This window comes from Maylandia zebra, linkage group LG18 (genome assembly GCF_041146795.1).
Source record: "Maylandia zebra isolate NMK-2024a linkage group LG18, Mzebra_GT3a, whole genome shotgun sequence".
NCBI classification, from domain to species: domain Eukaryota; kingdom Metazoa; phylum Chordata; class Actinopteri; order Cichliformes; family Cichlidae; genus Maylandia; species Maylandia zebra.
This window is the reverse complement of record NC_135184.1, coordinates 37,653,675-37,667,592: the sequence shown is the minus strand read 5'-3', so window position 1 is coordinate 37,667,592 and position 13,918 is coordinate 37,653,675. Positions and strand designations below refer to the sequence as shown.

Sequence of the window (13,918 nt, the reverse complement as noted above, 5' to 3'; positions counted from 1 at the left end):
TTGCTTGGCAGTAGTCAAGAAACCTAAAGGATTTAGAGTTAGTTAGAGACGTAGGCAACAATTCCTCCTGCGATGTGTGCAAACCTGGTGACCAACTACAAGATTGGGAACATTTATTTCAATCAATGACATGAAAATCAATCGATGACTTGTAATAACTAACTGATTGCTATTATATCCATCTCTATTATACTGAAAACTACGATAGAAATTAGAGACTTTGATAAACTGATTACTTGATGTTTCATCTATTTGTCAAAGGACCATATTGTATGTGGGTTTTACACTGCTGTACATACATTCACTTTCTATTCCATCTGCTTTTTCTTTCTCTAGGCGGAAGAATAGGAAGTATGCTGACGGTCAGCTTCCCCCAATGGGAACCAAAATCCCGCCTAGTTCCCCTCACAGACTCAGTGAAGTCAGGATGTTTGATGGTGGACAAATCATCGGAGGTGTGGGCCTAGTGTCTCCTGAGAAGAAGTCACTGATTCGCCAGTCCCTGGGGCAGGACAATAACAGTGCTACACTAGAGATTATAAGCAGAAGCAGAGGAAGTGGATCCTCATCCTCCACCTCATCTGTTTTTGCTGACAGTCCTCTGGGACAAACTGAGAGACTGTTTCAGGGCCATATGAATGCCAGCAATGCCCAAAGGTGAGCTGATAGCCAGAGTAATTGCCTTGTTGCATTGCAGCCTATGACGAAACCACAGGAAACATAAATCACAGATGTTCTTTTAAACGACAAAAAAGAACAACTTTTCTTGTGTCTTTCATAATGTATGAGAAAGATAACTAAGCAGTGGGTTCGGTTATTTTCCATGTTTAGCCAGTTGCATCACAAAAATAGTCCTTATATTACACTCAGTGAATGCTTATAGTGATAGATTATACCAGTAGCTGATAATCAGCCCAGATATACTCTGCTCCAAGAACAAAACATGACATGTTGCCCTTTTTGAATTAAATACACAACTAACGACTTATCTCGCATTTGTCCTATGAGATATTTCTGTTACTAGGTCGAAATTGCGTGGTAGAAGTTTCAAAATCTGACACTCAGTAACTGCAAAATATCACACAGTGATGATATCTGCAAAGTAAAAAAACAGGCCTCTTGAGATTTGCTTTGAATGCTCAGAGTAGAAATGTGTTATAAAAGTAAAACTCCATTAACAAATGTTGTGCTTGGTTCAGCTGGACTCTTCCAAAACTGACCCCACTTAAGTCACAAAATGCATAAAATGATTAACCTTATTTTGTCCTTTAAGGCTTTTTCAAGTATGATCAGTACAGGGAGCTCAGATTCATAGCTAAACTAAGTGTCAATGGGGAAGTGACCAGTGAGGAAGTGGAGAGGGGAGTTGTTTTTAAGATTAAGCTTCAACTGTTCCTTTTGATAAAGTGTATGGTTAGGGCTGATCATGTGAACCTTTCTTCCTCCTGATGATGTAGACTCAGGGTGAACTACCAGGATGCTCTCAAAATTGCTTATCCACTAATATCGGAGTGTATTTCCTTTCCAATATAAAGAATCATGAGACCAATGGTTGGGAAATGGTGCTTAAACGAAATTATGACAGTTACATGGTGGCAAGCTGTTCTCATGGTTCATATAAGTGTTATGTGATGGATATAATGTATGTATTCCTATTTATCAGTGAGAGAATCAAAGCCATGGAGGAGCAGATAGCCAGTCTAGCAGGGCTAGTGCACCACGCTTTGTCCATAGGACCCGGAGACAAGGATGCTGTCAGGTCTGTAACATCTACTGATATTAACAATTACTATATTAATTATTCTTACATTTATTATGTTTGTTGTTGGTAGTATTTAAAATAACAATGTGTATAAAACAAGAATTCATTTAATCAAATATAATATTAGTTTGACTAACAGATCTTTGCCTCATAAAGTAAGATTATTTCTGCATACGATATAAACCTGGGTTAAACAGTCATTTTAGGTCTTTTGTCTGTCTGTGTTTTTCAGTGAGAGTCCAGAATGCAACCTTATAAACAACAGACTTGGTGAGAGGTTTCTTAAATGTACATATTGCCACTATGAGTGTGTCTCATGGTGTGAAAATTCTGAAAAGAAAACAATTTCTTTGCCCTTCAGGAGTATCATCTGAGCCCCAGAATCCTGCTGCTCTGACTGACAGCTTTACCTCCATCCATCCAGCTGCTCGGGCCCCTGCTTCTGACAGCAGAGTGCAACAGCGTTTAGTGTCAGCCAAGAGGAATGTGTGTGAGCTGCGACTCCAGTTGAACCAGCTCAGACAGTTACAGGTACTCAACTCTGCTCACTATTTACAGTTAATGCAGCACAAGTAATAAAGTTATTAATAATAGTAGTAAATACTGACGTGTACTTTTTAACTACTTATGTTGTCTCACTGACAACTCAAAGTGCTCCAAGCCAAATCAATTTGCTTCAATTTAGTTTTATTTATGTAGCGCCAAATCACAGCGATAGTTGCCTTAAGGTGCTTTACATACAGAGAAATCAGAGAAAACCTCAACAATCAGACCCCCCACCCCCCATGAGCATGTGCTTTGGTGACAATAGGAAAGAAAAAACCCCTTTTAACAGCAAGAAACCTTCAGCAGAACCACGCTCAGGGAGGGGAGGCCATCTGCTGCGACCCCCTGGGGGTTAGAGGAAGAAGATGGGACAAAGTCATGCTGTGGAATAGACCCAGAGATTAATAATAACTAATGATTAAATGCAAAGTGGAGTATAAACACATAGTGATGGAAAAAAAACACATCTGACTGAAGAGGATGCAAAGCATCATGGAAAGCCCCTAGCAGCCTAGAAATATCGGAGTGTCTCTAAGGGAGAATTCAGGGTCACCTGATCCAACCCCAGCGATATGCTTTCTCAAAACATTTTAAGCCTAACCTTAAAAGTAGAGAGGGTGTCTGTCAAACAGGAAGCCGATTTCACCGAAGAAGGACCTGGAAGCCATTCTGCTTTGGTCCTGTTCAAAGGCTGTTTTCTTGTACTGTCATTGTAATTATTGTTATTTAACGCTGTCATGCATGAATTATGACAACCTCAATCAGGATTTTTTTCATCTTTTCATGCCTAAAGATGATTGATTCTGGATTTAACTGTGAGCCAAAGAAGAGAGGCCAGTATGGAAGAGCTATGCTCTCTCTTTCTAGTCCCTGTCAGGACTCTTGCTGCAGCATTTTGGATTAGCTGAAGGCTTTTCAGGGAGTTTTTAGGAAATCCTGATAATAATGAATTACACTAGTCCAGCCTAGAAGTAATAAATGCATGAACTACGTTTTCAGCATCAGCCTGAGACAGGATGAGATACTGCACAAATGCAGTTCTACATATTTGTTTAATTTGACATCGAAGGACATGTCCCGGTCAAAAAGGAATCAAAGATTCCTCACAGTGTTACCGGAGGCCAAGGTAATGAGCATCTGGTTAGATACCATTGTGTAAGATTTTTGGGGCTGTGTATAATAAGCTCAGTTTTATCTGAATTTACAAGCAGGAAATTGGAGGACATCCAGGTCTTTATGTCTTTAAGACATTCCTGCAGTTTAACTCATTGATGTCTGTTATCTGGCTTCATGGACAGATAGAGTTCGGTTTCATCTGCATAGCAAATTAATGAAACTGTATGCTATGATTGATGATACTGCCTAAGGGAAGCATGTATAATGTAAACCGAATTGGTCCTAGCACGGAGCCCTGTGGAACATTAATACCTACAGAATCCTCTAATTGCTATAATAAAATATTATGGTCAACAGTATCAAACTGTTAAGTGGGTGGGATTACACCAGGGAGCTATGTGGACTATGATGTTTACAGACGACACTGTGATCTGTAGTGAGATCAGAGAGCAGTGGAAGAGAGCCTGGAGAGGTGGAGGTAGGCTCTGAAGAGAACAGGAATGTAAGAAGCAAGATAGAATATAATGTATGTGTGAATACGAGGAAGACAGGTGTAACAATGAAGATGCAAGGAGTAGAGGTAGTCAAGGTTTAAATATCTGGAGGCAATCATCCAAAGCAACAGACACAAGAGAGCTGAAGAAGAGTGCAGTGTCACTGACGCTCACAGTGGTGTGAGTGTCAGTGATGATTTGTGACAGAAGGAAAGCAGCAAGACTGAAAGGGAAGGTTTATAGGATGGTAGTGAGACCTGCTGCGACTTGTGTTTTTTATGGTGGCAATAATTTACTGCCGCCTTAGGTTGGAGTAAAAGTTAGAGATGTGCAAAGGAGGGGTAAACAACATATTGTGCAAAGAATTCTGAGTATGCAGCTGAACGGCAGGAGGACAAGGAGAAGACCTCATGGATATAGTGAAGAAGGACATGCAGAGGGTAGGTGTCACAGTGGAGGATGCTTGTGATGGCTGGATAGTGAGATCGAGGTAAATTATCACTTGTTGTGATCCCTACAGAGAGCAGTCAGAAGGAGAAGATGATCTTATGCTGGGCCTTGCTGCAACACCTCAGTTCATCATTTGCCTTAAACAAGCTATTATAGATTAAGTGTTGTGTTGAAATGGCCATATTACCAATATTTGCTCTGAAAACCCCAAAACGTTTTCCTGATTTCTGACTTGCTGGATGTTTTTCAGCTATCAAACCAAGAGACTGTGAGTTCTACACTGCAGATGGCAGGCCATGAGCTAGTGGTGTTGATGTGTGATCGGCTGGCTCGATTTGAGGAGGCAGCATTCAGACAGAGAGCTGAATTGGAAGAGGAGAGGAGCCTCTACCTCGCTGAAGAGGAGAAAATACTCACACAGCTTAGGTAAGAAAATGAATTTAAGAATTCAAGAATTTTTTAAAAATACTAATCTTTTGAAGGAGTAGCCATGAACCACACTGTGCTGGTCTGTTATGACAGACCTGCTGTCAGAGGCCACAAGAAGATCATTCGTAACCTTCACTAATGCTGTTTCTGTGCTGTGATGAGCTCTGAAACCTGAGTTAACTTTTCAAATAAATTGTTCCTCTGCAGATGATCACTTAGCTGTTTCACAACTTTCTCTTTCAAGAATTTCTGAGATAAAGAGAAGGCTTGAAACTGACTTAAAATTAACTAAGACAGCTGGGTTTAACTAAGGGCTTTTAAAATGATCTAGTTTTTCCTCGATCATTGGCAAATAGTAATGTTCTAGTTTTACGAAGGCCTTTTTAAAATAAAGAAACAAGCAGTTTTTGCAGCCTATATGAAGACCCGTTAACATAGTGAGACATCATTTCCTCTTCACCTTCTGAGTTAACTGCTGCAAGGCCTGCATCTGTGAGTTATGTGAGCTATTTGTGAGCCACAGTATCCAGTGGATAGGATCCACCCAGGGATGTAACGCTATTAATAACTAAGGACACCTCATGAATCAGTAGCTTGTAGAACCACATTTCACAGCATTAACTTGTAGAAATTTTCCCTTCTCTTTACAGCATTGTTTAAGTTTGGTCTGTGCTCAGCTGTTTGAATGGCCCGCCACAGCATTTCAGTCCGGTTGAGGTCTGCACTTTGGACCACTGCAGCACCTTGATTCTTTTCTTTTTCCGCCATTATTATAGATGATAAGCTCTTGTAGATTTCCATATTGTCTTGTTGATGACCAAGTTTGATCCAAGCTTTAGCTGTAAGATAGATGGCCTCACATTTGACTCTAGAATACTGAACAGGTGAACAGATGAGTTCATAGTGGACTTGGTAACGGCAAGATGCCCGAATTTTCATCCTTCCACCACCGTTCTGACGGTTGGTGTTAGGTGTTTGTGCTGCTATGCTGTATTAGGGGTTTTTTTCCAAACGTTATGCTGTGCATTATGGATAAACATCACTTTGGTGTCATATCTCTAAAGCAAATTGCTCTGGCAGTCTTGTGGTTTGTTCAGATGCCATTTTCAATCCTAAGCATCAATATCTTGGTGGTTTTAATCCAAACAAGTGAGGAGTGGATCTAATGCAGAAACTGAGATACATGACTTGCTTTATCATCATGCTGGACTATAACTGGGATAATCATTTACAAAATTAACATTATGTTCAATTGAAATTTATCTAATGCAGTTTTACAATGAAACTTGAAACTAGCAACTGAAACCATAAACTTATCAGCAAAATATTTGTTGAGGTCATAACTGCTGCTGAAGGTTCGATTTCCCATAGATTTCTTTTTGCAACCAAAGGAATCATCCCCTGATGTGACTCAACGTCACCGTTGGCCGACAGAGCCACCCCACTCCCAGTGAAAGCTTTTACTGCAACTCCAAAAGTCCTACCTTTGCTTGAGCCCATGGTAGCCCTTGTCCAACCTTGTTTAGATCTGTTCCCTTCCAGCTGTTATATAAACGAGTAGTTATGTGTAGTGTCTTTACATCAGACTTTAAGAGTTGCTGACCTAAATAGATGCTGATGTCAAGATTTCAGCTGTCCTCTTTCATTTAAAGTTAAAGCACTGACTGACCATGATTTAGTCCTTCCAACATTCACAGACGTGGTCTGACATCATGACCCTTTATAGTGTAAAATGCAGCTGAAGTCAAATCATTGGTGGCATGCATGGCGTGACATATCAACTTGTAGGCCTAATGTTAAAAAGCAATTGTTAAAAATAGAGGAGTGGGGTGGGAAGTGATTTGATTTGGTATGGCATGGTCGTCCAAACACATCATAATTCGTTCACATAATAACATGCTACACATTAACTTCTTTTTTCAACGTACTCTGCTAACATGGTTTGGCATTTATGAAGGTTCATGAGTAGGAGTTTCAGAATAACTGGGACACAGTTATGTTTCTCTATGCGAATTCAAACACACGTTTAACCAGATACCAACATATCAAGCCAGCCTACTCTCTTAAGCCCCAAGGTTCTTTCTGAGGTTCGTGCTCTTGGTATCTATAATAAAGCTAACACTTGGGAGATTCATCAGAGGTGGAAATATTAGAGGAGATGTTACTATGTCAAAGTAGCTGAGGCTGGAACATAGAACAAAAGGAATACTTTTTTCCTTGCCTAATTTATTTTGGAATTTTATTGCATATAACCATATTGAAAATATGCTTCAGTAGACAATAAACTCAGTAAACAGTCCCGATCAAAAGTTTAAGACCACTTGAAAAATGGCCAAAAATCATATTTTGCATGGTTGGATCTTAACAAGTTTCCAAGTAGAGCTTCAACATGCAACAAGAAGAAATGGGAGCAAAACATTTTTGAACATGCAGTTTATTGAAAACAGCACTTAAACTGAAACAGGCTGTTTTACAGCTGATCAAAAGGTTAGGATCACACGCCTTTAAAAGGCCAAATCTGTGGCAAAGATGTGGATTCATTGTCATTTTCTGTCAGGTAGTCACGCTGTCATGACGTTCTGATGACAAAGGCAACGTGAACGTGGTCGCGTTGTTGAACTGCATAAGCAGGGTTTCTCACAGCGCGTCATCGCTGCTGATGTGGGACGCAGTGAGACAGTCATTCCACCTGTGAGGATCTGCGCAGCCTTTAACCACAGCCATAAAGCTTTGGGTTAAGATAAACACGTTTGGTTTCTGTCACTGTCACATCTACACAACACTTGATGTAGAAAGGGACAGACTGACTGAAGGTCTCCAGGTCCCGTTGTTCAAAGATGGACCAGGCTGTTATATCAAAACAGTCCTGTAGTTGGAGGAGAGCACCATCTAGCCATGTTTTAATGACCCAGGTGCCTGGATGGGTCTGTTTGCTGCAGGGGATGTAGGCAGGGATGAGGACCAGTGAGAGGTGGTCAGATTATGTCAGGTGGGGGTGTTGTGTCACTCTGTAGACCTGCTTGATGTTGCTCACTTAGCTCTGGTTATTATATTATGTATATTTATGTGCATAGTGTCTATGCATTTATTGCTCCTACCCTTGAGGTTAGAGGCTAACTGCATATGTACTTTTATATTACTTGTAAGCTGTGCAATGAAATTGAAGTTCAATCTAGTCTAACCTTGCAGCACCCAAGCTTTTATACATACATCACTTCTGATGATGGCTTATGTGTGTTTATGTTGTCAGGCTGGTCTATCTAGTAAAGTGCTGGCAAGCTACAAGATACCATGTCAGAACATTCCAGTCACTTGAACATTTCATGTAGCAGACTTTTAGGTGCAGCAGTTTTCAAGTTATTCACAAAAAGAATTAACGGAATAATCACTGATTATTACGGCCACACACAGGACCAGTGACTGTGACTCCTTAAACCTGCTCTCTGCTGCCATCTTGTTTCTACAGCAGGCCGTCACACAGTTGACTCTGCTGCCTGTGACTGTTAATGCCATGTTTCTGTCTTCTGTGTTCTTTACTTTGCAGTGAACTGGAGGACTATGTGGACCATTTGCAAAGAAGCTCCATTACCGGTTCAAGCCAGCTGAGTGTAACTCTGAGAGATGTAGAGGAAGGAGCGATGAGCCTACGGGGGGTCGGGGAAACTCTGGCCATTCTCAAAGGTTAGTGGGTTTAGGGCAGGGGTCAGCGACCTGCAGTGCATGCGGCTCTTTCATCTTTATACTGCGGCTCTGCGTGGCGTGGGAAAATAAGTTATAAGTATTTAATTGAGGTGTACTTTATTTTTGTTAGTTCTTTTTTAAATTGTAGTTCAAATTGGAAGATTATTGTGATCGTGAAATATTAAAATTAAATTATATTTTATTTTAAACAAGCGTCACGCTTGCGGAAGCCGGAGAAAAGTAAGAAAAGAAAAATATCTGAAGAAACAGAATAATTAATGATACCTGGGCAGATTCATTCTGGCCTACCAGTATGCCTAATCTGTGGAGAGAGACTGGCTAACAATAAAAGCTTACATGTCGCAAGACATGTCCAAACTAAACACACGACCTTTGCTGATAAATATCCAGAGGGAGAAAAGAGGAAAAAAAAAGTTTCGGAACTGATGCGGAAGGATGAAATTGGCAAATTCAACTATACATGCAGATTTTGTGACCACTCAGGAAATAGTCAGGCATGGGAAGCCGCACCACCACAGGAAGAAATGATTGAGATGATACCACTAAAATGCCAGACACTGGAGAAGGACGTCTGTGAAGCTGTGCTTGATTGTTTAAGAGCTAAAGAAATGGAAACAACCCACCTAGTGTCAGTGGCTACTGATGGGGCGCCAAGTCTGATTGGTGTGCACGGGGGCTTCTTGGCATTGCTGCAGAAGTCACTGGATAGAAAGCTGCTGACATTTCACTGCATCCTGCACCAAGAGACATTGTGCACGCAAACCTTTCCTCCAGAATGCACAGAGGTCATGAATGTTGTCATTCAGATTAGCAATAAAATAATAGCAAAATGTTTAAATCACCGTCAGTTCCATTTGTTATTGGATGAGATGCAGAGCACGTACTCTGATCTCCTCATGTATAACAGAGTCCGGTGGCTGTCCAGAGGAGAGGTGCTGAAACGCTTTGGTGCACGTCTGGAAGAGGTGAAAACTTTCATGAGCAGCAAACTGCTCGCCTTTTCTGAACAGCCAGAGTGGCTGGAAAGGCTGCACTTGACGGTGGACATGATAGCAAACCTGAACAAGCTGAATACAACTCTTCAGGGCAGGCACATGCTGGAGGAGGTGTTAGGGCTTGAGCGCAAGCCGACAGTTTTAGTCAGAGATTTACAGAGAGGCACACTGTCTCACTTCCCCTCTTTAAGAGAGTTTAAACAAGGTCACAAGGTAATAAATGCAGAATATTTGCAGTCTGCAATCACCACGATGCAAGCATCGTTTTGGGAAACAATTCCAAGAGTTCGGAGAGGAAAAAACACATTATCACTCCCCTGACCATCGATCCCTCCCTCCCTGCATTTGCAGGTGTAAGTCAACCTGATCTGGAGCTGGCTGACATAGCTGACAAAGATATGTGGGTGTACGAATTCAAACGCTTGACAGAGGGTCGAGATGTTGCCCATCAGAAGGCCACTCTTGTTCAGGATCACAAATGGAGTGATGTTGACACCCTTTGAAGACCGGACAAACATGGAATGCCATCCCCGACACATAAACACGAAGAAATATGCATTTGGAGTCCGGTCGATCTTTGGATCCACGTATACATGTTCTCCACAAACACCGCTCACACCTCACAGACGACAGCTTACAGTCCTGCATAAAGATGAAAGTGACCTCGCACAGCCCTGCTTTGCAGACGCTGTGAGCAAATGTTCAGGAACATTAACCAGGTGAAATAAATATTTATGCTGATATTTTGCAGACATTAATTTTTAATTGTTTAGTGACATAGACCTTTTTTTCTATTATATTTTATAAATTCTGCTCATTTCTGGTCAAAGGCGATATAAAAATGACATTTTTGTGACATTTTTTGTGACATGAAATTTTTTGTTTGCTACATGGATGATTTAAGTTCAGCTTTTTAACTCATTTGAAAAACACCTTCAAGTCGACAAGTTTCGTTTTTGTTATTATTGATTTATCTTCAAAATGTGTTCATTACGTAAGTAAAATTTAACTTTCTCTGTAGCACCTCGTGGATTTCAAAAGCAACACACTTTTATACAAAGTGCAAAGATGAAAAAACAATATGCAGTGTTATCTTCATTTAAGATGTCAAAAAGTATTTGCGGCTCCCAGTATTTTCTTTTCCATGGAAACCGGTGTTTGGGTGTTAAAGGTTGCCGACACCTGGTTTAGGGTGACTCAGTGAAAGGTTGAACCAATCATTTTATTGGCCAACATGTAATAGGTGCATTAGATCTGTATTTTGATATATGAATGGTTTGGTCATGTAATGTTCTAATAAATATTATAGTGATTTTAATAATTAATTAATTAAAAGCTCAAAAAATTCAATCAGTCACCTCTGGGAGTTATTGAAATAATGAAATAAATAATTAACCTGATATGTCATGTAGGGCTGCCACGATTAGTCGACTATCAAAATCGTCGACGACTGATTTAATAGTCGACGCGTCGTTTGAAGCTTTGTAAGATCCCAAAAGACGCAGGAATAAGTAGCAGGATTTAAGAGTGTAATAACGGACTGAAACAGAAGATGGCAGCACTGCATGTACAAGGATGCCAGCTGCCGTTAAACCCCAAAGAAGAAGAAGCTGTGTCCCAGAATTCATAGCGCAGCCCAGCTCAGTTTCCAACAATGGCGGCAGCTAGTTAGTTTTAATATTACTCTTATTATTCTTTATGGGTCACAAAATAAACGTTTAACATATTTTCAGGCGGGAATGTAGCTGTGTAAACCTCAAATATCTGCTCAGTTTATCAGGACACCGCATATTTTCAAAAGCGCTCCGACGTTTTCGGAGACATCTGTTACCCACTAGCTCGATAGCTAGCCGGGGGCTAGGCTCACTAGAGCCGTGAGAACACCGGACTCCCGGCAAATCGTTTTCAAACCCACCGCCGTCTTTCGCTACTCAGGTTAAACATATGAGTCACTTAGATAACTTAAAAATGTTATTGTTTGGCTTTTTTTTTTTTTTTTTTTTTTTTTAGTATTTTATTTGTTCCTGAGTAAATCTGTTTGGCTGAGATTAAAGTTATAGTTTTTACACAGCTGAATAAACGTCAAGCAGACAGCTGATTATCAGAAGTGTGAGATGCTGGAGAATCTACTCCGGTGTCCTGTTATATTTTAGATAGCAAGGAGTTTATTAAACTTCACTGAAACAAACTATCATCTTGTCTTTATTTTTAGTTAGCACATACCTTAACCTTTTAAGACCTACCATAGAACCAAGTCCGCCAGAGCTTATATTATATTTTTACATGCTGTGGAGCCATTTTTGGGAGCATTTCAAGTTGCTATACATCAATACAACCATTATAGCCCAGATTTTAATAATATGTATTCATTAAGTGCATAGTAATTACATAAATTGCAAAAAAGTGCAATAAACTACAAAAAAATTGAAAATCGTTTTTGCTTTTTTAACATATATTTCTAGTTAGAGAAATTTAAGAGGCTTATCCCTCAAAACTGTAAATACAAAAAAGTTGCACAAAATAGTTTCCCACCACAGGAAATTTATTTTGAGTGTCTTCATAGTTTTATTTTTGAAATACACCAATTTTTATTCACTGCAGGAAAAACGAAAATAAATATTATACTGCAAATTTGCAAAAAAGCAGCATATGCATCAAAATAAACTATTTCCAGCAGTGCAATATGAGTCGTAAGCATCCCAGAAACGACACAGAAAGTCATAAAGTCAAACATAACTTTTAAAAAGACCAGCATAGGCCCTGAGGCCCTGATGGTAAAAAAGACTACATTTCCGCGAAAATGACGTCACTTCCGGTTTCGGGCAGGTAATGGCGGAAATGCAAAAGTTCGCGCTGACGTCTATTCCAACGTAGGAAGTGTTATGAACAGCTGATCGGATCGGCAAAGCGTGTTTCTGGAATATTATGTTTTTGTTGCTGCAAGTGCTTTTTATGTAGTTTTTGCAAAGCTTTATGTGGAAGGAAACCGTGACCTAGGACAAGCTGATGGCATAAGATGTAAGTACAACTCCTCCGGTTTCATATGCAAAAAAAATTTTTGCGCTAGCTTACATGGTTGCAGTGCTACCAGGATTTAAAAATAGTTACGCAAAACAGAGCGTGCCCGCTCTGACCGGCTCTAAAGGGTTAAACACTTAAAGCTGTAAGCTAATGATAGTTATATAAGAGCAGATGCTGCTGGTGCAATAAGCTGTACGTTTTACGTCCAATGGATGATGATCTGATTAATCGACTAATCGCAAAAATAATCGGTGACTAGTCGACTATCAAAATAATCGTTTGTGGCAGCCCTAATGTCATGTAGATTTTGGTAGTGTACTCAGAGTAAAGTTCCCTTCCTTGTTTGGTATCTTCCAGGTGAGTTTCCAGAGCTGCAGATGAAGATGCGCTTGGTGTTGAGGCAGGAGGTAGAGGCAATGCGTTTCCTGAAGGAGGCGCCTCTTAAGATGGACTCCATGTTAAAGAGGGTCAAAGCCCTGACTGACACCCTCAGCTCTCTCCGCAGGTACTCAGTATTTTCACTCAGAGTTAAAACTGCTCAAGAAAACGCTCTTGAAAATGCTCCTGTTTTCACCAGGTGTGTGTCAGAGTTGGTCCCATCACCCAGATCAGCCCAGTTAGAGCCGGTAGAAGCTGTTGAACTGGGCAACGGACCAGCAAAGACCCAGAGTCTTCAGAACTCCCCAAAACCCCAACCTCGGTCCTCAGTCAGGCTGCCTCAGCTCACTCCTTCTCTCTCTGGGAGCCAGGCTGAGACCAGGTTGGTGGGCTTGCCGTCTCTAATTGTGGCCCACGGAACGAAGAGCACACCACCTTCTGTGGTCCAGACCTCCCAACATTCCCCCGGTCTCCCTCTGAAACCCATCCCCGGACGGCACTCACCCACTGTGGCTAAGGTACCATATGGATAATAGTTCTTGGGCTGCATAACTGATCACTTTCATCTCTTCTTAAAGTCATTAAAGAACTCTTTAAGAGTTCTTTTTACTGATGGCATGAAGGTGGCTTTCATATGAATTGTATAATCTTGGGATTGATATTGTTATAGCACCTTGATCACAAACTAGGCCACCGTTGAAAAAAAACCAACATAAAATTCAATGAGATAGTAAGACGAGTAAAACACAGACATAAAATGATCTATATAACATATACAACATACCTCGCAGGCTGACCCATGCTTAGAGGCAGAAATGAGCACTTTACAGATACTTTTAAGAACACTTTAACTTCCGCTGACTTAAGTTGCCCTCTCCTGCTTCAACTTACCATGTTCATACTTCAACATGGGCGTGCATGTCACTCAGGTGCTCCAGCGGAAACAACATGCAGTACAATAGTTCCTACATGAGAATTTCCAAAATAAATGACCTGATGACCAGTGTTGGTCAAGTTACTTGAAA

General features: G+C 40.6%; 1 protein-coding gene across 3 annotated transcripts in view; it reads left to right on the top strand.

Annotated features, from left to right (window-relative positions):
* The window catches only part of LOC101470302 (sickle tail protein homolog), a 95,350-nt gene that overhangs the window by 53,136 nt on the left and 28,296 nt on the right, over positions 1-13,918 (top strand). For all 3 annotated transcript variants that reach the window (XM_076876449.1, XM_076876451.1, XM_076876450.1), the window contains 8 exons: positions 337-657; positions 1,664-1,759; positions 1,995-2,032; positions 2,124-2,293; positions 4,619-4,794; positions 8,342-8,478; positions 12,873-13,020; positions 13,093-13,411. In XM_076876449.1, coding sequence (XP_076732564.1) covers positions 337-657; positions 1,664-1,759; positions 1,995-2,032; positions 2,124-2,293; positions 4,619-4,794; positions 8,342-8,478; positions 12,873-13,020; positions 13,093-13,411 — 1,405 coding nt within the window. The remainder of the gene's footprint in view (positions 1-336; positions 658-1,663; positions 1,760-1,994; positions 2,033-2,123; positions 2,294-4,618; positions 4,795-8,341; positions 8,479-12,872; positions 13,021-13,092; positions 13,412-13,918) is intronic.